A 27,267-nucleotide genomic window follows, 5' to 3' on the forward strand; every position below is an offset into this window, starting at 1 on the left:
AATAAATACTAAATATAGTTTATGATAAAAAAATTTTGTATTTAAGTAGAAAAAGTATTTTTAGTCAGACAACATTATGCTTCCTGTTCTAAATTATGAATTACTATATTTGAATATATATTTTCTTAATTCAATACAGAAGTTATTGCTTCAAAAAAATCGAATTCAATAATCATTCGCGCTATTGGGCCAATATTTTTTTCCCCAGTGTAGAAATTAGAAAATAGTTTTAAAGTAGCTTTAAAATAGCTTTAAAGCCACATTTTGCTTTTTTTGAAGTTTAATTAAGTACGATCCGTTCTTTTCCTAATTTAAAATGTAAAACACATTTTCACCCTGAAAAATCTCCTTAGATTATGTAACAACATTATATGTAAACTCGAAGACAATATAATACAATTAATATGTATTCACGTTGGGAGATTGTAATACAAGTGAATATGTGTATGTGTGTGACTTTGCTAAAGCATATTTATGTGTACATATAGAAAGCTCCCAGTAGATAGTGATGAGTAAATGCAAAGAGCCTGTAGATACTCGAGCCACGGGACAGAGACTGTGGTTATGTATCTGTTGGTATATATTTGTGTCGAAAAGGGGAAATTACTTGAACGTGCGGCACTCGAGACGCAAAATACTCCAGGGTTGGTGTAGGTTTGCTCCACGGTGAACCATCGGCATGAAACGTCCTTGTGTACTGTTCACTCTAGTTAATAGTTTCTCATGAAATTTTCGATTTTATGCCTCTTTTCTCCAAGAGTACTTTAGTTTCGAACCTCATTTTCAAGTAGATATGCACATAGAGAGTTTACTTAAAAGTTACTAATGTGAATGTACCTTAAATTACTCCTGCATATTTTAGTACACAATGATCATAACAGTTTATCTTGAAAGCACTGTGTAAACAAACCCCATATATAAAGCTATATACTTTAAAACTTTGAATATTTATATTTAATGCTTCGTACAATTCTTTACGAGGACAAATTACTTAAATTTCTTCTAAATCTTCTAATTTCAAATTCTTTGCAATCTTTTCTTTTAATATATAGAACAAGTCCAGGGGATATGGAGAAATAAAATATTTTCAAGAGTTTGTAAAAAAAATATCACTTATTAACCCATAATTAATTAACCACTTATTAATAACCCACAATTTTCCCTAATTTTCATCAACAATATTGTTTTCTTATCAAAAAAGTAAAAAAATAAAATAAACATTAATAATTTTTGAAAATAAAATTTTAATTATTATTACAGTTTGTAAAATTAGTTTTGAAAACTTTCAATTAAAGAATGAACCTTAATTGTTTTACTAAAAATATTCAATATTATTAGAATATAGCTTCTAATATTCAATTATTATCTAAAATTGCAACTAAAATTAATTTCTAAATCAACTCCTATTAAAAAGCTCCGATGACAATTCGAATCGTATACTACAAAAATAAATAATTGATTGTATAATTGAATATTTCTTAATATTCAATTCTTATAGAAAATGTGATCAAAATTCAATTATTTCAAAAAATTCAAGATCTAATACTTTCAACCTATTCAATTATTATATAAAATTTTAACTGAAATTCATATTTGAATCAATTTTTACTAGAGAATTCAATTATTTAAATACAAAAATAAATAATTTATTGAATAATTGAATATTTCAAAATTCTTAGAAAAAATTTTATCCTGCTTCGAGTTTTATTCTTTATAAAAAAAATAATTGAATTCTCGCGAAGGATTTTATTAAAAATTTTCACAAATAATTGAATTCCTGTGAAAAATTCACAGAAATCTTTGAAGAAATTTTGTATTAAAAATAATTAATTTTTTACTAAAAAATTTTATTACCTATTTAAAAAAAATTTAATTTAGGCGACAAACTTTAACTTTTTTGAAAATCAAAAGTAATTGAATTCTTGCAAAGAATTTCATTATTTATGAAAATAATTGAATTTCTGCGAAGAATTTTTGTTATTTATCAAGATAATTGAATTTTTTGGCCAAACTTTTTAATAAAATTTTATTCGATTACTATTATAAATAAATAAAATTTGTGTGAAAAATTCAATTATCTTCGGAGAAAAATTGTTTTTTTAGAATAAATTAAATTATTTTCTAAAATATTAATAAAATTCTTTACAAGAATTCAATTATTTTCCAAAGTTTTGATAAAATTTTCATTCCAGGAATTCAATTATTTTTAAGATAACTTTTAAAAAGTTTATTTTCTAGATTCAATTATTTTTAAAATCTTAATGAAATTTTTCAAAAGAATTCAATCATTCAGTAAAATTTTGATAATATTTTTTAAAGGATTAAATTATTTTCAATACAACTTTAAAATTGAATTCCATAAAATAATTAAATATTTTTGAAAATAATTGAAATTTTGAGAAGAATTTTATTATTTGTGAAAATAATTAAAATCTTTAAAGAAACTTTATATTAAAACTGTATAAACATCAAAATTTACACAGAAATTCAATTATTTTCAAAAGTTTTAATAAATTTTTTTTCTATGAATTCAATTATTTTTGACAAATTTCTCTAAAAATGTCAATAATTTTTTAAATTTTAATGAACTTCTTTAAAAAAAATTCTATTATTTAGAAGAATTTTGATACATTTCTTTGAAGGTTTAAATTTTTTTAATTGAAATGTTTAAGGGCATTTGAACCATGATGACGTCACAACCTTAAAACACATGCTTTGCAGAACCTATGACGTCATAATGGTTCAAATGCCCTTAAAGAAATTTTATGTTAAAACTGTATTAAGAATAATTAAATTTTTTTGAAAATTAAAAATAATTGAATTCTCCCGAAGAGTTTTATTAATATTATTTAAATAATTGAATTCTAGTGAAAAATATAATTGTTTATGAAAATAATTAAATTTTTGAAAAAAAATTTTAATTAAATTCATGGAAAATAATTCAATTGCTTGGAAGAATTTTGGTATTAATCAAGAGAATTGAATTTTTGCGACAATTTTTTAACAATAATTGCATTTTTCACTGGATTTATTTAAAAATGTATTAAAAATAATTGAATTTTTTCTATGGATTTTATATTTATGGAAATAATTGAATTATTGCGAAGAATTTGATTAAAATTCTTTAAATAATTGAATTCAAGTTAAAAAATTTATTGTTTGTGAAAATAATTGAATTCTTACAAAATTTTTTTTTTTAAAGTTGTTTAAATAATTGAATTTCTGTGAAAAATTTTATTAGTTGTAAATGTAATTGACTTCTTGCAAAAAAATTTGTTTTAAAATATGGAAATTGTATTTTAAATAATTGAGTTCGCTTGAAAATTTTATTATTTATTAAAAGTAATAATTGAGGGTTTTTAAAGAATTTATATAAAAATTTTTATTAAATAACTAAATTATTGTGATAAATTTTATTGAATTAGTTGATATTGTGAATAATTGAATTTCGTAAATGTTTTAAAAATAATTGAATCGTTTCAAAGAATTTCATTAAAATTTTTTGAATTGTTTCTATTTCTAAGTAATTTTATTAAATTTATTAAGAATAATTTTTTTATTTCAACTACAAGCGAATTGAAAGTAGTGCAAATTTTAAAAAAGAAGAAAAAAGTAATTTTTAGTTACATAAATTTAAAATAGTATCAAAATAGTAAATAAATCAAAATCGTAAAAAAGTAGTAAATATAGTCGATTATAATGGTCGACTGTGTAATAATTATTTCACAATAAAATTTTCCATATAATAAAAAAAAGAAAAAAAAAGTTACAGGCATTTCGAGCTCACGAAGATACGCCATTAGGTATCGCGGGAGATCTATTATCCTCTTTGAAAAATGGGAAAGTCTCTCGTGTTGTATTCTCAAAGGAATTGAAAGCTCAACGAGAAATGTGAATTGAAAGCTCGCGACACGAGGCATTAAGCATCCATTCAGTAGGAAAAAAAAAAAAAAAAAAAAAAAAAACGTGTGACTGATATGTCTCTTCCTGAAACTTGGATCGTAAACTTTCGAATTTTCTACGGGCTCTCGCATATCCTTTCGACGCGACCATTCAATTCGAAATTGTTCCAAAGAGAGATAGTCGATAATCAGAATTGTTTTTATCGAAATAAAAGCGTCGTTTCGAAATAAAATAACGAGAGATTTTTTACTTTATTGTTGTCTACCCAATGCGAATATTCCACCTTATTCATGTTGAAGGCAAGTTATTTGCTCTTCTATTTTATGCAATTCAACGTCCGACTTATTTTTACATTCGAGAGTTTAAATTCTCGCAGTGAAATATATTTAATTTATTCATTTGCTGCATATAATCGAGAGTACTATATTTATTTGGAAAAACAGACGTTCATTTTATTCCAAATTGTCAAAAAAAAATTTTATTCTCTATTTTTCTAACTTCAACAAAATTCTTCTTTAAATCAATTATTTTTATCAATTTTTGAAAAAGTTCTTTGGGAATTTTCAACTCTATTTGTTTACAAAATTCAATTTTACAAAATTCAAATTTCAATTCTTCGAAAATTCTTTAATTTTATATATATGTTAAAAAATAAAAACTTGAAATACTTTCAAAAAAATTCGATAACAATTTTTCAAAATTCAAAATTTTTCAAAATCCAAACTATACTAATTTTATTATTTAATAATAAAATTTCAATTAAAATTCATTTTTAAATCAATTTTTCTTAAACAAATTCTACGAGAATTCAATTATTTAAATACAAAAAATTCAAGTAAATAAATTCTTGCGAAGAATAAAAATTAAAATATAAATAATATTGAATTTCTATGAAAATTTTATTATTTATGAAATATGAATGTAATTTAATGTTTGCGAAGAATTTTATCAAAATTTTGTTGAATACCTAATTAAATTCTTTTTAGAAATTAATGTGTAAGTAGCAAAAGTTATTTTATCCAGACAGTAAATTTTAAATAAAGTTTAGATTAAAAAAATTAATATTTAAGTAGAAAAACTCATTTCAATCAAAATGTAAATACTAAATATAGTTTAAAAAAAAAAATTATGTTTAAGTAGAAAAAGTCATTTTAGTCAGACAGTACCCAAATACTAAAAAAGTTTAGAGTACAAAAATTCTTATTTTAAGTAGAAAAAGTCATTTTAGTCAGACATTGCCTAAATACTAAATAAAGTTTTGAATAAAAAAATTTTATTTTTAAGTAGAAAAAGTCATTTTAGTCAGACAGAAAATACTAAATATAGTTTAAAATAAAAAAATTTATGTTTAAGTAGAAAGAGTAATTTTAGTCAGACAGTACCTAAATACTAAATATAGTTTTGATTAAAAACACTTCATTTTTAAGTAGAGAAATTCATTTTAGTCAGACAGAAAATACTAAATAAAGTTTAGAATAAAAAAAAATATATTTAAGTAGAAAAAGTCTTTTTAGTCAGACAGTAAATACTAAATATAGTTTAAAATAAAAAAAGTATGTTTAAGTAGAAAAAGCCATTTTAGTCAGACCGTACCGAAATACTAAAAAAAGTTTAGAGTACAAAATTTTTATTTTAAGTAGTGGATGTCGTTTTAGTCAGACAGAATTTTATTGTATTTAAGTAGAAAAAGTCTTTTTAGTCAGACAGTTAATACTAGGTAAACAAAATTTCGAAGAAAAAAAATTGTACTTTTAAGTAGAAAAAGTTATTTGTCAGATACAGAAAATAATAAATGTAGTTTAGAAAGAATAAAAAATTGTATTTTTAAGTAGAAAATGTCATTTTAGTCAGACAGGAAATAATAAATATAGTTTAGAATAAAAAATTTTGTATTTAAGTAGAAAAAGTCTTTTCAGTCAGAAACTAAAAAATTAGGTAAATAAGGTTTACTGGTTTAGAATTAAAAAAATTTTATTTTCAAGTAGAGAAAGTCATTTTAGTCAGACAGTAAATTGTAAATAAAGTTTAGATTAAAAAAATTAATGTTTAAGTAGAAAAAGTCATTTTAGTTAGACAGTAAATACCAAATATAGTTTAAAATAAAAAAAAAGTATGTTTAAGTAGAAAAAGTCATTTTAGTCAGACGAAAAATAATAAATATAGTTTAAAATAAAAAAAAATTATGTTTAAGTAGAAAAAGTCTTTTTAGTCAGACCGTACCTAAATACTAAAAAAAAGTTTAGAGTACCAAATTTTCTATTTTAAGTAGTAAAAGTCGTTTTAGTCAGACAAAAATAATAAATATAGTTTAAAATAAAAAATTTTATGTTTAAGTAGAAAATGTCTTCTTAGTCAGACACTAAAAAATTAGGTCAATAAGGTTTACTGGATTAGAATAAAAAAAATTGTATTTTTAAGTAGAAAAAGTCATTTTAGTCAGACATATTTAAAGATTCTTAAAGGACTGTGACGAAAATTATTGAAAATAATTTATTTAAAGAAAAATAGAATTATTTGTCGCAACTTTTCTGCACAAAAGAGAGATAATATGCCTGAAAAGACTGTTGTAAATATTGATCGAACAATTTTATTAAACTCAAATCGTATATAATAGTAGTAGTAAAGTTTACACTTCGGAGGATGCGTTCGATTAAACTTAAACAATGGTCTTTAATTAATTCCTCTGAGTTTTCAGTCGCGCTCCACTCAACAGTTGTTGATGGCATCAACTAATGATTCACGCTTATTTCAATTTAAACTTTAAATCAAATTTACCTATTTTCTAATTCTAATAGTACAATGAAAAATATTTATAAACTCCGATCTTAATTTGGAACGTTATGATTTCATAATATCTATATTCTACACTTTTGATCAAATTATTGCCAACAAATTAACTTAAATTGCGATGAGAATTTCATTCACAATTTATACCGAACTGTACATTTTAATTTAATTAGTCACAAAATGTCAGCTCTGCTGAAAATGAATATTTGGAGAATTTCATCATTAAACAAATGAGAGAACAAATTAGGATATAAGTTAAAAATGGAAACAGCGTATATATTTATTGAAATATGCTGGGATTGAAAATTTCAAAATGATAATGCTATAATATCAAGAAATGCTCTCCATTTCATAGGTATAATTTATAAAATTTTTTAAACAAAAAATTTTAATCAAATTCTTAACAAGTATCATTGTAAATAAAATTTTTCGGAAAGATTTCAATTATTTTCTATAATTTTAATGAAATTCTATGAAAAATTCAATTATTTTCAAAAATTTCTAAAAAAAATCTTTGTAAGAATTAAATTATCTTCAATACAAAGTCAATTATAAATTGAATCTAATTAAATGTAAATAATAAAAATTCTTTTACAGAACTTTAATTATTTCCAAAGATGTTTATGAAATTCTTCGCCAGAATTCAATTATTTTCAAAAATATAATCAGATTTTTGCATAATTTCAATTATTTTCAAAAATATAATCAAATTTTCGCATGAATTCAATTGTTTTCAAAAATACAATCAAATCTTCGCATAAATTCAATTATTTAAAAAAATTATAATTAAATTGTTTACAAGAATTAAATAATTTTTTTAATCAACTAAATTCTTTTGCTAGAATTCAATACTTTAAAATACAATTTTTTAAATACTTTGAAAAAAATCAATTATCTCAGTCAAAACATTTTTATAAAATCTTTCGCAAGAATTCAATTATTTTCATAATAAAACAAATCTTCCACAGAAATTAAATTATTTTCATAAATAAAAAAAATTCCTCTCTGGAATTCATATTATTTAAAAAAGTTTGAATAAAGTTTGTCACAAGAATTCAATTATTATCATAAATATGAAAATTCTTCTTAGTAATTAAAATATTTTTAACATTTTAACATTTTTTCCAAAATTATTAATAAAAATCTGCCGAATAATTCAATTATTTTTAGTTTTTCAAAAATTTTAATTTAATCCTTTGCGAGAATTCAATTATTTTCATAAATAATGAAAATGTTCTGTGCAATTTAATTTTTTTCTTTTAAATTTAATTAAATTCATTGAAAAATTTCAATTATTTACAAAATTGTAATAAATAGTTCTTCTCAAATAAAAGATTTTATGTCTAAGTAGAAAAAATCAATTTAGTCAGGCAGTAGCTAAATACTAAATGAAGTTTTGAATAAAAAAATTGTAGGTTTAAGTAGAAAAAGTCATTTTAGTCAGACAGAAAATAATAAATATAGTTTAGAATAAAAAAAATATATATTTAAGGGCATTTGAACCTTGATGACGTCACACATGCTTTGCACAATCTGTAACGTCATCAAGGTTCAAATGCCCTTAAGTAGAAAAAGTCATTTAAGTCAGACAGCAAATGATAAATAAAATTTTGAATCAAAAATTGTAGGTTTAAGTAAAAAACTCATTTTAGTCAAACATTAAATGATAAATTAAGTTTTAATTTAAAAAAATTTAAGTTTAAGTAGAAAAAGTCATTTTAGTCAGACTACAAATATTAAAATAAAAAATTTCATTTTTAAGTAGAAAAAGCCATTTTAGTCAGACAGTGCCTAAATAATAAATAAAGTTATGAATAGAAATTTTTTAAGTAGAAAAAGACATTTTAGTCAGGCAGGAAATAATAAATGTAATGTAGAATAAAAAATTGTGTTTTAAGTAGAAAAAGTCTTTTTAGTCAGACACTAAAAAATTAGGTAAATAAGGTTTACTGGTTTAGAATAAAAAAAATTGTATTTCTAAGTAGAAAAAGTCATTTTAATCAGACAGCACCTGAATACTAAATAAATTTTTGAAAAAGAGAAATTTATTTTTAAGTAGAAAAAGACATTTTATTCAGACAGTGCCTAAACACTAAAAAAAGTATTGAATAAAAAAATTGTATTTTTAAGTAAAAAAAGTCATTTTAGTCAGACAGGAAATAATAAATATAGTTTAGAATAAAAAATTTTGTATTTAAGTAGAAAAAGTCATTTTAGTCAGACAGGAAATAATAAATATAGTTTAGAATAAAAAATTTTGTATTTAAGTAGAAAAAGTCTTTTTAGTCGGACAGAAAATAATAAATGTAGTTTAGGATAAAAAATTTTGTATTTAAGTAGAAAAAGTCTTTTTAGTCAGACAAAAAATAATAAATATAGTTTATGATAAAAAATTTTGTATTCAAGTAGAAAAAGTCTTTTTAGTCTTAAAAGATGATAAATAAATTAATAATATAAATAATTATAAATAAATAAATAATAAATAAATTATAAATAATTATAATTATAAATAATTTTGATTATGCTTCTAGTTCTAAATTATGAATTATTACGATTTTAATATATATTTTCCTAATTCAATACAGAAATAATTACTTAAAAAAAATTGGATTCTATAGCATTGGCGCTATTGGGTCAATAGTTTTTTTTTCTCAGTGTATGATAAAAGTATGATAAAAGTTGTATGATAAAAGTTGGATCGTGTAAGGAGAATTACTCTTGCAATTTCACTTTATTGGTTTGACAAATCGAACAGCAATTGCAAAATGGACCTTTCGAGAGAATGTGGACGAATGAGGTGAAATCTAATTTGCAAGTGAGGCTGTGTGAATCGAGAGTGGTGGCGTGGCGTGGCGTGTTTCAAGTCTGAAATCCGGTGGCTCGTTTAGATGCACCTCTAAGTCTCAATTCACATATATATACATTCAGAGAAGAATTCACATGTACCTTTTGTTTCCATTCTCTCAGTCAAATAATCGATAGATTAGCAACCAGATCCTGCTGTTTCCGATCCGGGGATTTTCATGGATATTCTCACGAGCCACTCACATATTAATTCCATAACATATTTCCATGATATTCAATTCAATATAGTACAATTTTACGAAATTTCATCACTTTATCTGAAATTCAATTATTCTCATAACTAACCAAAAATTCAGCAGAAGAATTCACCTATTTTTTAAAACAATAAAATTCTTCTCAGAAAGTATTATTATTCTTAGCCAGAATTCAATTATTTTTAATTTTCAAAGAAGTTAAAAAAAAATTTTCGCCTAAATTCGATTATTTTTATATTTAATAACATTTTCTTTGCAAATAATTATTTATTTCTAATAATGCAGTTTTAATATAAAATTCCTTAAATGATTTTTAATTATTTCCACAGATAATTTCATAACTATAAAATCCATCGCAAGACTCCAATTATTTCAAATACATTTTTAAATAAATCCAGTGAAAAATGCAATTATTCTTAAAAATGTTATTAAAAGTTCTCAAAAAATTCCATTAATTCAATTATTTTTAAAAAATTTAAATTTTTTTAAAGAATTCAATTAAAATTGTATTAAAAATTTTTGAATTCCTGTGTAAATTTTGATATTTATGGAAATAATTGAATTCTTGTCAAGAATTTTTTATTAAGATTTTAGAAAATAATTGAATTTATGCAAAAAAAATGAATTTATAAAGATAATTGAATTATTGACAAAGAATATTATTAAATCAATAGGTAAAAAAAGGTTTGAATAAAAAAATCGTATTTTTAAGTAGAAAAAGGTATTTTAGTCAGACAGTGGATTGTAAATAAAAATTAGATGGAAAAATTAATGTGTAAGTAGAAAAAGTCATTTTAGTCAGACAATTAATACTAGGTAAATAAAGTTTTGAATAAAAAAATTGTATTTTTAAGTAGAAAAAGCCTTTATAGTCAGGCAGAGAATAATAAATATAGTTTGGAATAAAATTTTCTAGTTTTAAGTAGAAAAAGTCGTTTTAGCCAGACAATTAATGCTAGGTAAAAAAAGTTTTGAATAAAAAAATGGTATTTTTAAGTAGAAAAAGCCATTTTAGTCAGACAGTGAATTGTAAATAAAAATTAGATGGAAAAATTAATGTCTAAGTAGAAAAAGTCATTTTAGTCAGACAGGAAATACTAGGTAAATAAAGTTTAGAATGAAAAAATTGTATATATTTAAGTAGAAAAAGTCATTTTAGTCAGACCGAAAATAACAAATATAATTTAGAATAGAAAAATAAATATAATTTAGATTAAAAAATTGTATTTTTAAAAGTAAAAAAAGTTATTTTTGTCATTTTAAGACACTGTCTAAATACTAAACAAAGTTTTGAATAAAAGAAATTTTTAAGTAGAAAAAGACATTGTAGTCAGACGGTAAATATTAGGCAAATAAGGTTTACTGGTTTAGAATAAAAAAAATCGTATCTTTAAGTAGAAAATGTTATTTTAGTCAGACAGGAAATAATAAATATAATTAAGACTAAAAAAATTCTATTTTTAAGTAGAAAAAGTCATTTTAGTCAGACAGAAAATAATAAATATAGTTTAGATTAAAAAAATTCTATTTTTAAGTAGAAAAAGTCATTTTAGTCAGACAGTAGATTCAGGGAAAAATTAAAAATTTTGTCTAGAAATCAGGGGAAAATCAGGAAAAAACAAAATTAAATTTTTGTCTCAACCCTGTAATATTAAAATAACAAATAAATATTAAAATTAAAATCGATTAAGAAATACAGGAATAAATTAGCAAAAAGAAAAGAATGATTTAATTTAAGTATTGTTTTTTTTCTCTTGTTCCCTTTTTTTTATTAACAACCCTTTTGAATTGGTGGAGGGTGGAAGGGGAAAATCGAGTTTAACAATTGGTATGAGTCTCAGGAGCGCGTTTCCGACTATCCTATTGTATTGCCTAAATGGACACACCGATCAGAAAAGACCCGTCTCGCCAGATCGACAGAATTCCCCTCCCGACTTTTTTCAATAACGCCAGACAAGTTTTTTTTTTTTTTTCCTTCTATTTTTGCCTCCGACACAAAAAAATTCTATTATCCATTATCTCCGAGTACAAATACTTTTTTCCTGTTGCAAAAAATTCACGCAACATTCTAGTTATGCTAGAAAAATTATTGTTAATTTTTAACTATTTTAAATAATTTTTTCTCTCAGAATTAAAATTTTTTGTTTAATATCAAAAAACATTAAAGAGTTGATTATTATTGATATAAATTGTTAATTACTTAAATTGTTTATTGCAAAATGCTGAAAGGCATTTTTTCTCTTCAGTATATAATTTTTTTCACAATTATTTCTCTCTCTCTCGTTTTTTTATACTCGCGCACTAAATATCGTATAGGTGAAAAATTGTTCCATTATTAAGTAAATTGAAAAATGAGTCAATAAACTTCACATGGCGCAAATAAAAGAAATCAATATCCCCGGGTTAATTTTAGAAAAAGAAATGAAAAATTAAATTAAACAAATATATCTGTTTTTTATATGATATTCCGTCTGGCCAGGTAGAAATATTAACAAAAAAAAATTTTATCATTTTTCCTATAAATCATTAAGAGATTGAGAGAGAGAAACTGATTTTTTCATATTAAAAAATACTGGGTAAAAAAGAAAATTATTTTTGAAAATTGTAAGAAAATTCTTGGCATAAATTAAAAATAAAATTCTTTGTAGATATTTTTTGTTACTTTCATGAATTTTAATCAAAATTTTTTTCAAGAATTTAAATATTTTCGTTTGAATAATATAAAAGTCTTTGCAGAAATTCAATTATTTTCAAAAAACTTAAAATTTTTCGCAAGAATTAAATTATTTTTATAAATATATCAAAATTTTTGGCCGAAATTCAAATATTTTCAAAAGCTTTCATAAAACTAGGAATTCAATTATTTTTAAATATTTTAATACAATTTTTAAAAAATTTCTCGTTAAGATTCAATTATTTAAAAAAAAAAATTTTAATGCAATTCTTCTAAAAAATTCAATTCTTCTCAAGATTTTTGAAACAATTTTATTTATGACGAGAATTAAATTATTTTCAATACGCAATATAATTTAAATTCCATGTAAGAATTAAAAATTTTTGAAAATAATTAAATTTCTGGGAAGAATTTTATTTATCAAGATGAATTTTATCAAATTGAATTTTTTCGACGAATTTTAATAAAAATTTTTAAGAATAATTGCATTTTTCTCACCGGATTTATTTTAAAATGTATTGAAAGTAATTCAATTTTTGCAATGGAGTTTAGATTTATAAAAATAATTGAATTCTTGCTATATTTATAAAAAAAAATTTTTTCAATAATTCAATTATTTTGGGAAATTTTATGATAAAATAGGAAATATTGAAAAAGTAATATTTGTTACAATTCTTTGTAAAAATTAAATTATTTCCAATATAATTTAAATTGAATTCCATGAAATATTGAAAAATTTTTGGAAAATAATTCAAATTTTGCAATATTTTATTATTTTGTGAAAATATTTGAATTTTCGCAACGAATTTAATAATAAATTTAATAAACAATTTTAAATAATTATTGAATTATGGTTCCTCGAAAAATGCAATTACTTTTTATAAAAAAATTTTTTTTTACAATGACCCAATTGGAATTTATAAAATAAAACCGCATTATTTCGACTATTTAGGAGATATTAATGCCTCAATTTTTGGTGACTAGCTTTCACCTATATGTATGTGGGAATGACACTTATCGAAATCGATGTTTCAATTTTGGACTTTTACGAGTGAATTATTACCCGTAACTTTCCGATTCGATTCCATTCGATTCGCTATATATATATTTCGACGGCAGTTTATCAACACGAAACAAAAATACGCTTTTACAGCAATTATTATTTTTTTTATTATTTTTGAAAATTATATATGTGCCACTTAGTCCGCTTTCATTGTCTCTAATTTCATTTATAAACTGCGACATTGCTTGATAAATATTTAATAATACAATAAAATACAAAAATTGTTAATTAACTCATCAACATTTCCATTCCTCATTCTCTCTTCGTGATATCGTTACGAAAACGTTAAACAGAAGCCTAATTATTTTTTGAACAATTATTTTTCAATGAATTATTTTTTCAATAAATTCTTTTCTGAATAATTATTTCTCAATGAATTATTTCCAACAAATTATTTTCTGAATAATTATTTTTCAATGAATTATTTTTTGAATAATTATTTTTCAAAGAAACATTTCTTGAACAATTATTTTTCAATGAATTATTTTTTGAATAATTACTTTTCAAAGAAACATTTCTTGAACAATTATTTTTCAATGAATTATTTTTCGAATAATTATTTTTCAATATGAATTATTTTTTGAACAATTATTTTCCAAAGAATTATTTTTTGAACAATTAATTTTCAAAGAAGAACTTAATTATTTTTTTTGAAATTCTCCCCTTGACTTAATTTGTAACTATTTATTCATTAATTTCGAAAAACAAAAACACTTTTGCAGAGTTGTTGAAAAAAATAATGATGTTTTTAATGTAATATGAAATAAAAAATGTATGAAATTATCAGGACATAAAAATATGTTTGTAGAAAAGTTATTTTTCATCTCTCTGAACATTTTGACATTTTTTTTTTTTTTCACGTTCCTTAATGAGGACGGAAAGTAACACGAAAAAAAAATATATTTGTATACGAAGGAAACAAGTTAAATAAACATTAAAACGAGAAAGAAAGTAGAACAAAAATATTTCTTTCATTCGTAACAAATATATATGATCATTATTTCATAAAGTTTTTGTTGAATCGAAATTAAAAAATTTTTTCCGAAAGAAATTATTTAGAATTAATTTAATAACAATTTTTATTTATAGAGTTTTTTGTCGTTTTTTTTTTATTTTTGTAATTGAAGATTAAAAATAGAAAATTAACCAAAGCAGGGAAAATTGTGTGAAAGAAGTAATCCCGTTATAAATTTTCAATAGTTGAAATAATTTTCTTCAATATAAATGGTTAATTAAATTTACTGCGATCACAGTTGAAATATAATTGAATCAATATTTAAATATTCGGTATTTTTATAATTATTCAATATTTTGTTATTCAATATTTAATTCTTCAATATTTAATTATTCATTATTTTCAATATTTAATTCTTCAATATTTAATTATTCAATGTTTTCAATATTTAATTATTCATTATTTTCAATATTTTCAATATTTTCAATATTTAATTATTCAATATTTAATTTTTTAATATAACTAAATGTCGAGTAATTAAAAGTGAAATATTCCCGCGATCAATACAACAAACAGACGAAATATAAAATAAACAATATTATTAAAGATAGAGAAAATAAATTCCCATCTTAATTAAAAATAAACTGAAAAAAAGTGCCACATTTCTTTTTTACACACATATTTCTTTTGTTGAATAGAAAAACAGCCTAACTGCAGTTGCTTAATTGTTGAGATAATTACGTACACTCTAGAGGCAGTTACTATAAAAGTAACATATAATTGTGTTCTTGCATTTAGAATTTCTTGAAAAGCTAGACTGTGTCTGGAATGTGGACCTGCTTTTTCTCTATTAAATATCATTCTGGCTCCGAGATGACGTGCTTATTTATCACTCGAAAATAAAGTTCAGATATGACCAAAGAAGACGATAAATAAAAGTAATATAGTTTCTTATTACAGTACATTTCTCCCATTAAAATGTCGTTTCAATTTATTACCCTACCTTATACTGTTGGTAAAACACTGTTAAAAATAATGTCAACAAAGTCAACGATTTTCTTCTTTTTTTTTTGTGGCATTTTTTTATTTTTAATTGATGCAGATCGAGGGGAAATGAATGCAAAAGAATTTCCTTTTGAAATTATTCAATTTTTTTGGAAATTTTTATTAAAATTAAAATTAAAATTGAAATTAAAATTAGAATTAAAATTGAAACTAAAATTGAAATTGAAATTGAAATTGAAATTGACATTGAAATGGAAACTAAAATTAAAATTGAAATTGAAATTGAAATTGAAATTGAAATTGAAATTGACATTGAAATTGATATTAAAATTGAAATTAAAATTGAAATTGAAATTGAAATTGAAATTGAAATTGAAAATAAAAATAAAATTGAAATTGAAATTGAAATTGAAATCGAAATTAAAACTAAAATTAAAATTGAAATTGACATTGAAATTGACATTGAAATTGACATTAAAATTAAAATTGAAATTGAAACTAAAATTAAAATTGAAATTGAAATTGAAATTGACATTGAAATTGATATTAAAATTGAAATTGAAATTGAAATTGAAATTGAAATTGAAATTGAAATTGAAAATAAAAATAAAATTGAAATTGAAATTGAAATTGAAATCGAAATTAAAACTAAAATTAAAATTGAAATTGACATTGAAATTGACATTGAAATTGACATTGAAATTGACATTGAAATTGACATTAAAATTAAAATTAAAATTGAAAATGAAATTGAAATTGAAATTGAAATTGAAAATAAAAATTGAAATTGAAAATAAAAATAAAATTGAAATTGAAATTGAAATTGAATTTAAAATTAAAATTAAAATTTTACTAAAGTTAAAATTTTCAAAAGATATTGAAAATCATTCGATGAGGACAATTTTTGAAAATTATATATCAAAATTCTTCCGAAGAATTTTGTATAAAATTTTTGAGAATCATTATATTTTTCGATGGAAATTTTTTAAAATTGTATATTAAAAATTATTTAAATCCTCCGATGAATTTTATTATTTATGAAAATCATTGAATGCCATTGTAAAATTTTATTGATTGTGAAAATAATTGAATTCTTGAGGAGAATTTTATTAAAAATTTTTAAATAATTGATTTTTTTTTATAAAATTTATGCAAATACTATTTTAAATAATCGAATGTTTGCTTAGAATTTTATCAAAAATTTTTTTAAATAATTAAAAAAAAAAATAAAAAAATAAAAAAATTTAAATAAATTAAAATAAAATTTTTTGAAAATAATTGCATTTTTCTAATAGAAATTCATATATAGTATAAAATTGTAAAAAAAATAATTTAAATTCTTCAACGAGTATCATTATTTATCAAAATAATTAAATTCTTGCAAAGATTTTTATTTATAATTTTCTTTAAATAATTGAATTCTCGTGAAAAATTTTATTATATTATTGAAAATAATTGAATTCTCGAGAAGAATTTTATAAAAAAAAAATTTCAATTCTTTCGGAAAATTTTATTAAAATTTAAAATAGTTGAAATTGAAAATAATTGAATTTCTAGGACAAATTTTTGTTATACATCAAAATAATTTAATTTTTCGGAGAATTTTAATACAAAAATTTTTTGCATTTTTCACTGGATTTTTTAGAAAATGTTTTAAAATATTGAATTTTTCCGATGGATTTTATATTTATGAACAAAATTAAAACAATAATTGAATTTTATTGAATTTTTTTGAAAAAATAATTGAATTCCTGTGAAGAATTTTATTAAATTTTTTCAAAAATAATTGAATCGTTTTAAAGAATTTTATTAATGCTCTTAAAAATAGTTAAATTCTTGCAATTTTATTATTTTTTGAAAAAAAATCATATTCTGTTTTATGTAATTCATTCAAAATTTTATGAAAAATAATTGAAATTCTGCAATTAGTTTCATTACCTACTTGTAACAATTCTATAAGGGAAAAGAATTTAATAATTGAAAAATAATTGAAAAAAGTGAAAGGTACAAATTTTCGCAAAGAATAATTGAAAAGTTATTTGTACAAAATAAAAAAAAAAATTATAATTCAATTATTCTTTTGGAAAATTTTATGAAAATAGTAAATATTGAAAATAATTGAATTTCTAGAAAGAATTTTCTTATTTATTAAACTTTTTTCGACGAATTTTAATCAACTTTTTAGGAATAATTGTATTTTTCACCGGATTTATTTAAAAATGAACATTTTTTGAGTATATATCTAATAATTTTTAGAGTGAATCAGAATATTTTTTTTTTAGGGTCAGGGAAAAAGTTAAAATCAGTTAGAGAAAAGTCAGGGAAAAACAAAATTAAATTTTTGTGCCAACCCTGTTAAAGGTATAAGAAAAAAAAGAGATATTTTAATTTCGGTCATTTAAACGTTCGAAACATTTGGGGAACATTTAAATATAAAAATTTTTTTTAAAAATTGAAAATTGATTTAAAGTTTATAAATTATCGAGTTAACTATAATTTAATGAGTTTTGATAATAATTGAGGGCAAATTATAAATTCTCGGGGGCCAATAAGATATGTCGATTCACTCAAGCGCGTTACAATTGAGGTAAAAATAATTCTTTTGAGGTTAAAATAAAAGTTTTAACCATTTCCGTATTCTCTCTTTTCTTCTCTCTAGAATCACTCCTGCGATAACTTTTCCTTCCATACCTCATTGAGAGAGAGAGAGAGAGAGAGAGAGAGAGAGAGAGAAAGAAAAAGTTTTCTCTCTCCAAAAAGAGTAAGAAAAAAAGATTTAAAAAAAGAGTAAAAAAAAAAGAAGGAACAAAAAAAATGAAGAAGGCAAATTTTATTTTGTAGGTCAGAGATACGAGAGTAAGAGAGTGAGAGAGAGAGAGAGAGAAAAGAGAATAAAAAAAGAGAGATATCCTTGCGCGGAAAAGTTTTCGCCGACGATTCTCGAGTCATAAGTTTCCGGTATATTAGTCGTGCTCTATGGGAGATTGGAGCTGCAGTAGGAGCAGTGTGGGACGATATAATACAGCCTGCAGTTGAAATATCAGAAAACTGCGTCGATGCATTACGGCCAATATTCGGTTCAATAAGTCTTCTCTTTTTTCCTCCTTCCGCGACAGTGCGGGAAAACTTCCCTTTTCATATTTGATATTGGAAAAGGGAGGGGAAGGGAAGGGGTTATGACTGCAAGTGCAATATGTTTGATATACCGATCACGTGTCTTGTAAACGTACTCGAACACGTGCCCAGTCCAGTTGCCGTCACTCATAGCAAAAGATCCCATATAAATGCAGCATCCGACATATATATATATATATATATATATATATGTACACATACACAAAATCCATATAATAATGAACGATCTCTCATATGCGTCGGGAATATGATATTCATATACCGGAAAAAGGAAAATATTTATTTATGTATATACACAATTTTGCAAATCTGAAAAATGGTATAATTTAATTCTCAAAAGTCGTAAGAAAATTACAGAAGAAAAAAAAATTGAGAAAAATTTACAATTTACAAAATGTAATATTTAATTCTCAAGAGTTGTAAAAAGATTATGAGAGGAAAAAAATAAAATTAAAAAATTTACAATTTACAAATGGTATTTAATTCTCAAAAGTCCTAAGAAATTAGTTACGAGATTGATTAATTAATTAATTGCAAAAGAAATTGATAAACGAATTGAAAAATTTTTCCTTCATTGTGAATATTGAATAATTTCAATTTTCAATTTGTAGAGAAAAAAAAATTAGACAATTTTTCGAAAAAAATCAATTATTTACCAAAATTATTTTAAATCTTCTTCACATGAATTCAATAATTTTTACAAATAATCAAATTATTTACTAGAATTCCATTTTTTTTTTTTAATTTTGATAAAATTCTTCGCAAGAATACATACATAAATATTAAAATTCTTCTCATGAATTCAATTATATTTTCGTAAATAATAAAATTCATCGAAGAATTTCAATTATTTTTAATGCTATTTTTAATAAATATCTTGCAAATTGCAATTTTTCTTAAAAATTTGATTGAAATTCAACGAAGTAATTTAATTTTAAGAAACTTAATTATTCAATTAATTATTTATTTTTGTATTTAAAAAAGTCATATCCTATTTTTCGTATTTTTCTAAATTAAGTAGTAAAAATAAATTTTAGTCAGACTTTATATTCTATTTTTCGTATTTTTCTAAATTAAGTAGTAAAAATAAAGTTTAGTCAGACTTCATTTAAGATTTTTTCTATTTTTATAGATTAATTAGTAAAAATAAATTGTAGTCAGACTTTATATTCTATTTTTCGTATTTTTCTAAATTAAGTAGTAAAGACATGTTTTGATCAGACGTTATATACTATTTTTAATATTTTTCTAAATTAAGTAGTAAAAATAAATTTTAGTCAGACTTCATTTAAGATTTTTTCTATTTTTCTAAATTAAGTAGTAAAAATAAATTTTAGTCAGACTTCATTTAAGATTTTTCCTATTTTTCTAGATTAAGTAGTAAAAATAAATTGTAGTCAGACTTTAGATTCTATTTTTCGAATTTTTCTAAATTAAGTAGTAAAAATAAATTTTAGTCAGACTTCATTTAAGATTTTTTCTATTTTTCTAAATTAAGTAGTAAAAATAAATTTTAGTCAGACTTTAGATTCTATTTTTCGAATTTTTCTAAATTAAGTAGTAAAAATAAATTTTAGTCAGACGTTATATCCTATTTTTCTTATTTAAGTAGTAAAAATAAATTTTAGTCAGACTTTATCCTATTTTTCGTATTTTTCAAAAATAAGTAGTAAAGACATGTTTTGGTCAGTCGTTACATACTATTTTTAATATATTTCTAAATGAAGCAGTAAAATTAAATTTTAGTCAGACTTCATTTCCCATTTTTTGTATTTTTCCAAAATATTAAGCAGTAAAAACAAGTTTTAGTCAGACGGTATCTTACTTATTTTTTTTTGAAGAAAATTAGTTCCATAGAATTTTTAATTAAAAATATGAAAAATTCAGATTTCTAAACATTTTAATTCGAAACCTCGACAAAATTCATTTATTGTTAAAAATTGTCAATTTTGAATTTTAATTTAATTTTAATTTTTTAAATTTCAAATTTTTCAAATATTTCGATTCAATAGATTTTCGATAAATTTACATTTCGCATGATAAGATGCAAATTTGTTTTCTTTGATGTACACATTTTCTTTCACAAATAATATATAGATATACGAGCAAAGGGAAATAAAAATACTATTTTTTTGTCTGTTACAGAAGGCGTTAAAACAAAGTCGACCTCTCTTCAAAGGGATTCGGTGAGTGTAAAAAATTCCTTTCGTTAAAAAGAAAATTTCAGTTTTGTTTCAATGATTGTTTCTAGATTCAAGTTTCATCGAACGAAGATACGAGCGAGGAAGACCTGGAGGAAAATGAAGCTAGTGATAATGCAGAAGACACGACAACTGAGGTTAATTCAATTAATAATAAAAAAAAATAATAATAATACAATAATCATCACAATAATTCAATTATTTTCAAATTTAATAAAATTCTTTGCAAAAATTAAATTTTTCAAAAAATTCTCGTCAAAATTTCAATTATCTTTACAAATAGCAAAATTTATGCAGAAATTCAATTATATTCAAAAATTTTTATTAAATTCTTGGAAAAAAATTTCAATTATTTCAAAAAATTTCGCAATTTAATGATTTTCAATATCTATTTTAATAAAATTTTCCAAAGAAATTCAAGTATTTGAAAAACATTTTGATTAAATTCTATGTAAACATTCAATTATTTTTGTTAACAATACAAAAATTGCTCAGGAATTGAATTATTTACAAAACTTTAATAAAATCCTTCACAAAAATTCAATTATTTTTTTTTAAATGAACTCGACAAAATTCAATTATTCTAAAAAATTTTATTCAAATTCATCGAAAAAATTCAACAATCTTGATAAAAAACGAAATTCTTTCCAGAAATTCAATTATTTTCAGGAATTTAATAAAAATTCTTTACAAGAATTCAATTATTTTCATAAATAATTACAATAGTTGTAAAATTTCTATTATTTTTAATTACAATTTAAATAAAATCCTCGAAAGAATTAAGAGAATTGAAAGAATTAAATTATTTAAAAAAAATTTGATAAAATTTAATTATTATCAATTTTTTTACTATTTTAATAAAATTCCTTCGCAAACATTCAATTATTTTCAAAAGTATTAAAATTCTTGGCAAAATTTCAATTATTTCAAAAAATTAAGAAAAATGTTTGTTAAAATTTCAATTATCTATAAAAATCAAAAAATACTTTCACGAAATTCAATTATTTTCAACTTTTATAAAAAATATCTTCGCAAGAATTCAATTATTAAAAAAAAATTTTTAATTTCTTATTGTAAATAGAAAAAATTTTCACAAAAATTCAATTATTTTCAAAAATATTAATAAATCTTGTCAAAATTTCAATTATTTAATAAAACTTTATATAATTCTACGCAAAAATTCAATTATCTTCATAAATATTAAAATTATTTTCAGGGATTCAATTATTTTCATAAATAATAAAATTCTACTTCGAAATTCAATTATTTTCAAAAATTTTTTTAATTTCTTCGGAAAATTTCAATTATTTTTAAATTTTTTATAAGTTTCTTTGCAAGAATTCAATTATTTTACAAAATTCTTTTATTTCCTATTGTAAATAGGAAAAATTTTTTACAAAAATTCAATTATTTTCAAAAATATGAATAAAATTTTTGTCAAAATTCCAATTATTATTTTCTAAATTTCAATTATTTAATAGAATTATTATAAAATTTTACGCAAAAGTCCAATTATTTTCATGAATATTAAAATTTTCCTCAGAGATTGAATTATTTTCATAAATAATAAAATTCTTCTGCAAAATTCAATTATTTTCAAAAATATTAATAAAATTTTTGTTAAAATTTCAATTATTATTTTCAAAATTTCAATTATTTAATACAATTTTTATAAAACTTTACGCAAAAATTCAATTATATTTATAAATATTAAAATTCTTCTCAGGAATTCAATTATTTTTAAAAGAATGTAATGAAATTCACTTCAGAATTTCAATTATTTTTAATACAATAAATTTTAAATAAATAACTAGAAAAATGTAATGTTTATTAAAAATTTGATTAAAACTCGACGAAATAATTTCATTTAAAAAAAAATTCAATTATTTATAAAATTATTTATTTCTTTTATTTAAATAATTCAATTGTCGTAGAAATTTCTAATAAAAATTGATTTAAAAATAGATTTTAGTTCAAATTTTAAATGAAAATTAAATATCAAAAGAATTATCGCGTGAATAACTAGAAATAATTGAATTTTAAAAAGATTTGAAATTCAAAATCTTTGAAAATCTGAATTTTTGATAATTTTAACTAACAATTCTGAAAAATTAATTTTTTTCTAAAGGTTTAATTGAATTTTTTTTTGGAATTATTATTTGAAGTTTTTATTATTTTTCGTAAAATTGAATATTGCTAACAAATGGATTTGAAAATTCGATAAGAGCTTTGACAAAAATTATGAAAATTATTTATTAAATATTTATTTAAAAAAGAAGTTTAGTTAAAAATTCTAGAAAATAATAATTTAATTGAAATGATGAGAATAATTTTTAAAAAGTCAAAGTAAAAAAATTCTTATAATATAAAATATTGTTTTTATCACTCGGGCATTTTTAATTATTACAAAACTTGAAGAAATCGATTACTTCGAGTCGAAGACTCAGAGTGATCAATTTCTTCATGTTTTATATAATAATAATAATAAATAATATTCTTAAAAGTTGTTGAATTTCAAAAAAGTTAGAATTGAAAAAAATTTGATATTTTTGAGTATCGATTAATTTTTTATAGTAAATCAAAATATTCTTTTTAGGGAAAAAGTGAAAATTCTGTCTGTAAATCAGAGAAAAGTCAGGGAAAGAAAAAATTAAATTTTTCTGGCAAAATGCAATTTATAATTCTTTCCATATATATTTTTTTTATTTATTTATGTTTTCAATCGAAAACTCGAGTAAAATTTATAGCAAGACTTTTTTTTTTTTGATGAAAGGAAAATTTGTAAAACTTTTACAAGACTTTTTTTAAGACTTTTTTTTTGATGAAAAGAATATTTGTAAAACTTTTAAAAACATTAATGGAGATGGAGGAAAAAGAGAAGAGATATGGATAAATGAAAAAATTAATAAATCCCCGATAATGTGATAAGAAAAACTGGTTGGAAAAAAAATAAAATGAAATTTTTCTCTTTGCCCATCCAGGAGGAGGACGACGAGTACGAAGATGAACTGAAAGCTGCGGCTGAGTCCCATGAGGCAATGTCTCACGACGACACAAAAAAATCCAATACGTCCTTTTATGATAGTAAGAGCTTCGACGAGAAGTTGATCACAGCGAAGAATTTCGATTCTAAAGAAAAGAGCGTCGAGGATGGCTCAGATGAAAACGAGACCTCGAACGAAGCTGATATTGACGACGACGATATCGAGAAAAAGAAAAAGGACAAGGAGGTGATGAAAAACAATATGCTGACTCCATAAAAAAAAGAAAGAAAGAAAAAAAACAAAAAGAAAAACGTACCATTGAATTTCTCTCCAATTCAAATACTTCAATTCATTTTCCTTTGAAATTAAATTATAAATATAGATCAAAGATCAAAAAGTTTATTCTTGATATTTTATTCCGTTTATCATGAACATTAATTGTTTTCGTAACAAAATTTATTAATTATTTTCAATAGAAAAAAATAACTACTTAATCATTTCAGAAAAGTAAAAAAAAATTTATAGTAATTGTTATTTAAAGAAAAATAACAGGCTTCGCACTTTTTTTACGTTATGCTACTATTTAGGAACTTTTTTTAGATTTCAGCCACTAAAAGCTATTATTCTAGTTTCTTTTAGAATTTACTTTAAATTCGCAAATACTAGAAATCAAAAAACTATTCTCAAAAATTATAATCAAATTGTTTAAAATGATTCAATTATTTTCAAAAAATATTCGAAATTCAATTACATTCAAAAAATATTCGAAATTCAATTATTTTCAAAAAATATTCGAAATTCAATTACTTTCAAAAAATATTCGAAATTCAATTATTTTAAAAAAATATTCGAAATTCAATTATTTTAAAAAAATATTCGAAATTCAATTACCTACTTTTAAAAAATATTCAAAATTCAATTATTTCCAATATCTACTATTTTCATAAAATTTCGCAAAAGAATTTAATTATTTGAAACAAAAATTGATAAAATTCATCCAAAATTCAATTATTTTGATAAATAATCAAATTTCCACTGGAATTCAATTCATTTAGAAAAGCATTTTTTAAAAAAAAGTCGAAAAAATCAATTATTTAACAAAATTTTTATACAATTCTTCACAATAATTTAATTACTTTCACTAATAATAACATTTTTCATGGAAATTCAATTAAAAAAAAAATTTTTTTGATAAAATTCTTCACAAGAATTCAATTATTTTCATAAATAATAAAACTCATCGAAGAATTTCAATTATTTTTAATACTATTTTAAAAAAATTAATCAAAAAATTCAATTATTTTCATAAATAAAGTTTTCCACAAAAAAATTCAATTATTTAAAATAAAATGTTCATAATATTCATTATATTTCAAAAAAATTAATTATTTAAAACAATGTTTATAAAATTCTTATGAAGAATTCAATTATTTTCAAAAATAACAAAATTTTTGCCAGAAAATCAATTTTTTTTTAAACATTTTAATAAAATTTTTCGCGATAATTCAATTATTTTTATAAATAATAAAATTCTTCTCAGAAATTCAATTATTTTCGAAAATTTTAATAAAAGTCTTAGCAACTATTCAATTATTTTCATAAATCCGAAAATTGTTGGCAGGATTTTAATTATTCTCAAAAATAATAAAATTTTTCTTTGGAATTCAATTATTTAGAAAATTTCAATAAAATACATCGCAAGAATTCAATTATTTTAATAACACTTTAAAATGAACTCGACAAAATTCAATTATTCTTATAAATTTTAATAAAATTCGTTAAAAAAATTAAATTCAATTATTTTCAGACATTCAATAAAAATTCTTTGTAAGAATTCAATTATTTTCATAAATAATAAAATTTTCCATTGAAATTCAATTAATTAAGAAATTTTTAAAAAATACTTTACAAGAATTTAATTATTTTCATAAATAATGACACTGACAGTAGATTATTATTTTTAATTCCAATTTAAATGAATTCTTTCATAAACGCAAATATTTAGAAAAATTTTATTAAAATTCTTTGGAAGAATTCAATTATTTACATAAATAATTCTTTCGAAAGAATTCAATTATTAAAGACAAATAACAAAATTATTCCTGAAAATTCAATAATTTTGAGGCATTTTAAGGGCATTTGAACCTTGATGACGTTACACGTTGTGCAAAGCATGGGTGACGTCATCAAGGTTCAAATGCCCTTAATAAAATTTTTTTCAAAATTCAATTATTTTAATAAATAACAATATTAATCACAAGAATTCAATTTTTTTTATTTACATTTTTACATGAATTCGACAAAATTTATTATTCCTAAAAATTTTAATAAAATTTGTCAAAAAAATTCAATTATCTTGCTAAATAACAAAATTCTTCCCAGAAATTAAATTATTTTCAGGAATTTAATAAAAATTCCTTTCAAGAATTCAATTATTTTTAAAAATAATTAAGTTTTTCATTGAAATTCAATTAATTGAGAAATTTTTAAAAATTCTTCACAATCAATTATTTTTATAAATAATGACACTGAACGTAGAATTTCTATTATTTTTAATTCAAATTTAATAAATAAATACTTCAAAAAACGCAAATATTCTGAAAATTTTTATTAAAATTCTTTAAAAGAATTCAATTATTTAAAAAATTTTGATAAAATTCTTCGCAAAAATTCAATTATTTCAATAATTACAAATTTTTTTTAGATTTCAATAAAATTTTTCCTAAGAATTTAATTATTTACATAAATAATTCTTCGAAAGAATTCAACTAATAAAGATAAATAACAAAATTATTCCCGAAAATTCAATTATTTTGAGGCATTTTAATAAAAAAAATTCTTTGCAAAATTCAATTATTCTCATAAATGACAAATATTTATCACAAGAATTCAATTATTCTAAAAAATTCTAATAAAATCGTTTGCAAGAATTCAATTATTGGAAAAAATTTTTGTTTTGTTTGAAAGCTACTTTTTGCTACTTTCTTAAAATTAATTATCGAGTGCGAAGTCTGAAATAATTTTCAAAACACTGTTAACTTAAATGTATCAAATTGCAACGAACTGATACCAAAAATGTGGATAAAAAAAATTGATCCAAAATTTTTAGCATCAATTTGTTACTTTTAAAAAAACTGTGGATTTTTTATTTATTCTCTTTTCACTTCTGAAAAATATTGAAAAAACTGTGATAGAATTTGTATCGTTTTACCTTTTATTAACTCTCGACATGTTCCTAAAGTTTTAAACGTTCAAATAAACGATTTTTAAAAAATTTGTGTGATAGAAAAAAATGTATTTTGTACGTTAAAGAAATTAATTTTAAAACTAAATAAAACGACAGGTTGAGGAACTTTTGGAAAAGAAGAGAAAAAGGTTACCAACTGTAAAAAAGGAATTGAGGACACAAAAGGAAATTCAGGCAGATAATGATACGGTAATTTTTATATTTACAAATTTCCATTTTTCCTTATGTGTACTTAATTTTTATTATGTGTCTCA

At 21.2% G+C, this 27,267-nt stretch overlaps 1 protein-coding gene across 4 annotated transcripts in view; it reads left to right on the top strand.

The window, feature by feature from the left end:
• LOC122510901 overlaps positions 1-27,267 on the top strand; it is a 188,041-nt gene that overhangs the window by 139,588 nt on the left and 21,186 nt on the right. For 3 of the 4 annotated variants that reach the window (XM_043625853.1, XM_043625855.1, XM_043625856.1), the window contains exons 3-6: positions 20,727-20,767; positions 20,833-20,919; positions 23,764-24,012; positions 27,110-27,202. In XM_043625853.1, coding sequence (XP_043481788.1) covers positions 20,727-20,767; positions 20,833-20,919; positions 23,764-24,012; positions 27,110-27,202 — 470 coding nt within the window. The remainder of the gene's footprint in view (positions 1-20,726; positions 20,768-20,832; positions 20,920-23,763; positions 24,013-27,109; positions 27,203-27,267) is intronic. The other variant, XM_043625854.1, reaches the window with a different exon arrangement.

The sequence above is a fragment of the Leptopilina heterotoma genome, unplaced genomic scaffold, assembly GCF_015476425.1.
Source record: "Leptopilina heterotoma isolate Lh14 unplaced genomic scaffold, ASM1547642v1 Lhet_77, whole genome shotgun sequence".
In the NCBI taxonomy this organism is placed as follows: domain Eukaryota; kingdom Metazoa; phylum Arthropoda; class Insecta; order Hymenoptera; family Figitidae; genus Leptopilina; species Leptopilina heterotoma.